Source organism: Anneissia japonica, unplaced genomic scaffold (genome assembly GCF_011630105.1).
Source record: "Anneissia japonica isolate Jap-2015-1 unplaced genomic scaffold, ASM1163010v1 scaffold287580_len341680_cov180, whole genome shotgun sequence".
NCBI lineage: Eukaryota > Metazoa > Echinodermata > Crinoidea > Comatulida > Comatulidae > Anneissia > Anneissia japonica.
In genome coordinates, this window is record NW_022717063.1 from 35,026 (window position 1) to 37,653 (window position 2,628).

Below are 2,628 nucleotides of genomic sequence, written 5' to 3' on the forward strand. Positions count from 1 at the left end.
TTCGTCTTATGTGCGGATCGTCTTTATTACACACGAATTTACTATACTGAAATGAAGCTACTAGCTGAACGCAGGTAATGTGGGGAAATAAGGTTATGATAAACATTTAAAAGCCCATAAATGGTATTATTAGCCCTATATTTGGGTCCGTTTTTAGCCAGCTAGATGCAGTATCAAGACCATAAAAAGCTACAAAAATGCAGGAATTACGATGAAACGGGGTAAGGGACTGTTGTCTTATAATCCCGACATACAAAAAACGTCCAAAACACCTTCTCAGTCCCGGGGAGTCGTCTTATACGCGAGTAGAGTATATACGGTAGTTGCATTGTTCAAATACAATACATTCATTAGGCCTATCAGATAAAATGATTGTATAATATACCTATTTATTAATAATAATAATAATAATAATAATAATAATAATAATAATAATAAAAATAACAATAATTAAGATTTATAATGCGCACAGCTCCACCAATAATAATAATAATAATAATAATAATAATAATAATAATAATAATAATAATAATATCAATAGTAATAATAATAATAATAATAATAATAATAATAATAATGATAATAATAATAATAATAACAATAATTAAGATTTATAATGCACACAGCTCCACCAAGGGCGCTCAGAGCAGAGTGTCAAATTTCGCCTCAAAATAAAATACATCCACAATAAAGCCCTTAAAAATTTCAAGACGAATCCCTATACCAATTAGGCCTATCAGATAAAATGATTGTATAATATACCTATTTAATAATAATAATAATAATAATAATAATAATAATAATAAAAATAACAATAATTAAGATTTATAATGCGCACATCTCCACCAATAATAATAATAATAATAATAATAATAGTAATAATAATAATAATAATAATAATAATAATAATAATAATAATAATAATAATAATAATAATTAAGATTTATAATGCACACAGCTCCACCAAGGGTGCTCAGAGCAGAGTGTCAAATTTCGCCTCAAAATAAAATACATCCACAATAAAGACCTTAAAATTTTAAGACGAATCCCTATACCAATTTTCCCATCGAGGCAGCGTTGCTCACCACATGCGCAGATACTCATAAGGCAGTATGTTGAGCATCAGCACCTTCCCCCCAGGATAAACCCAGGGCTCCACTACCGTGCGTCAGAGAAAAGTGTAATAATGTTTTAATGTTTATCACGTATATAACCTTTATTTTATTTTATTTATTTATTTATAATTAAACTGAGAAATATTACGGTTCTCTGTACGCCTCGGTGAAAAGATGTGATTTTAAGTGTTTTTTTTTTAGCTCGTTTATAGTATTGATGTGTCTAACTCCACTAATAAAAATATAATGAGATAATAAATTAGACTAGTATACTTACTAATACAACAGACTAATGGATCCATGAAACGGAAGAAGATGATCGTTGGCTGGATTTAAACATTTAATGAGAAAGTATGTTGATACTTTTCATGGTCATCGTTTGGTTAAACCACATAGGCATTAAAATTGGTTTGTACAGTTTGCAGACGTTAAGTAGTGTCCAGCCAATTCTATTCACAGGCTCTCATTGATCGTTTACATTGAAATTATTATTCATAATTGATTCTAAACGGGTCGATTCATTTTAAAGAAAGTTAATTGATTAATTTAGGTTTAAGCAATGCAGTTCTTTGTTAAAATAATAGATCAGTGCATTCTTGCATCATCGATTAATTTTGTATACCGGTATTACAGTATGTGATTTAACTGCTGAAAAGGACAGTGGAGCTGAACCGCCAGATCTCGGTTCAGCGCACACAGTGGTTACCATCGGTGGCACGGTTTAGCTGACTGAGCTGAGCTGCTCTCTTAAGCAAATAATAATGAAAATATGAATTATGATATCAGTATAATATGTCGTCTAAGCCACGTTATGTCGGCAGCTGTGTAAGCAGCTTCAAAGCATTATAAATAGACAATGAGCTTCAAAGACATCCTAATGATAATAAACTAATAATAATCACAACAAATCAAAAATATAATTACACTTTTTTTTTATTAAAATCAAAATCGCATTCACATTCACATTACCAAAATCATATCACAATCATAAAAAGGCCAAAAAATAGTAATAGACACTTTTCTTTGTTATAACTCACGATACGCAGCTTCATCATTTTCAAGTATTGCTTCTATACTTATCATGAATCCTCGTTCCGTTGTGAATTTATCTGTGTGAAATATAACATCTACTTGATTACCAGTGGAAATTAAGTATTCACTTTCAATATCACCTGATAATACGAGGCTAGAGTTGACGTCACTTAAAGTGACAAGATCACAACAGAATTGGGTACTGAAATCTAGTATATGTAACAAAACTCTGTAGTTTTCTGGTGCCACTATTGTCCAATCACATGTGATATAAAGAGGATAGTTTGATGGATAGTTCGGCGAGGATAATATCTGACTTTCTGTAATGTTGAGTTGGTACTCTTTCCGTCCGCAAGTAACTTCTAAAACAACAAAAATGAAAACACGATTATATAGCATGTCCTTGATCACACTTGTAGTATTCCATATAAATATATATATTATATATATGAATATATGTATATATATATATATATATATA

The 2,628-nt window shown here is 30.2% G+C and overlaps 1 protein-coding gene across 1 annotated transcript in view; it reads right to left on the bottom strand.

Annotated features, from left to right (window-relative positions):
* Window positions 1-2,030: 2,030 nt before the first annotated feature.
* LOC117110097 (cubilin-like) overlaps window positions 2,031-2,628 on the bottom strand; it is an 11,560-nt gene continuing 10,962 nt past the window's right edge. The window contains exon 14 of the mRNA XM_033252684.1: window positions 2,031-2,509. Within this exon, the coding sequence (XP_033108575.1) occupies window positions 2,142-2,509 (368 nt within the window). The 3' untranslated portion in view covers window positions 2,031-2,141. The remainder of the gene's footprint in view (window positions 2,510-2,628) is intronic.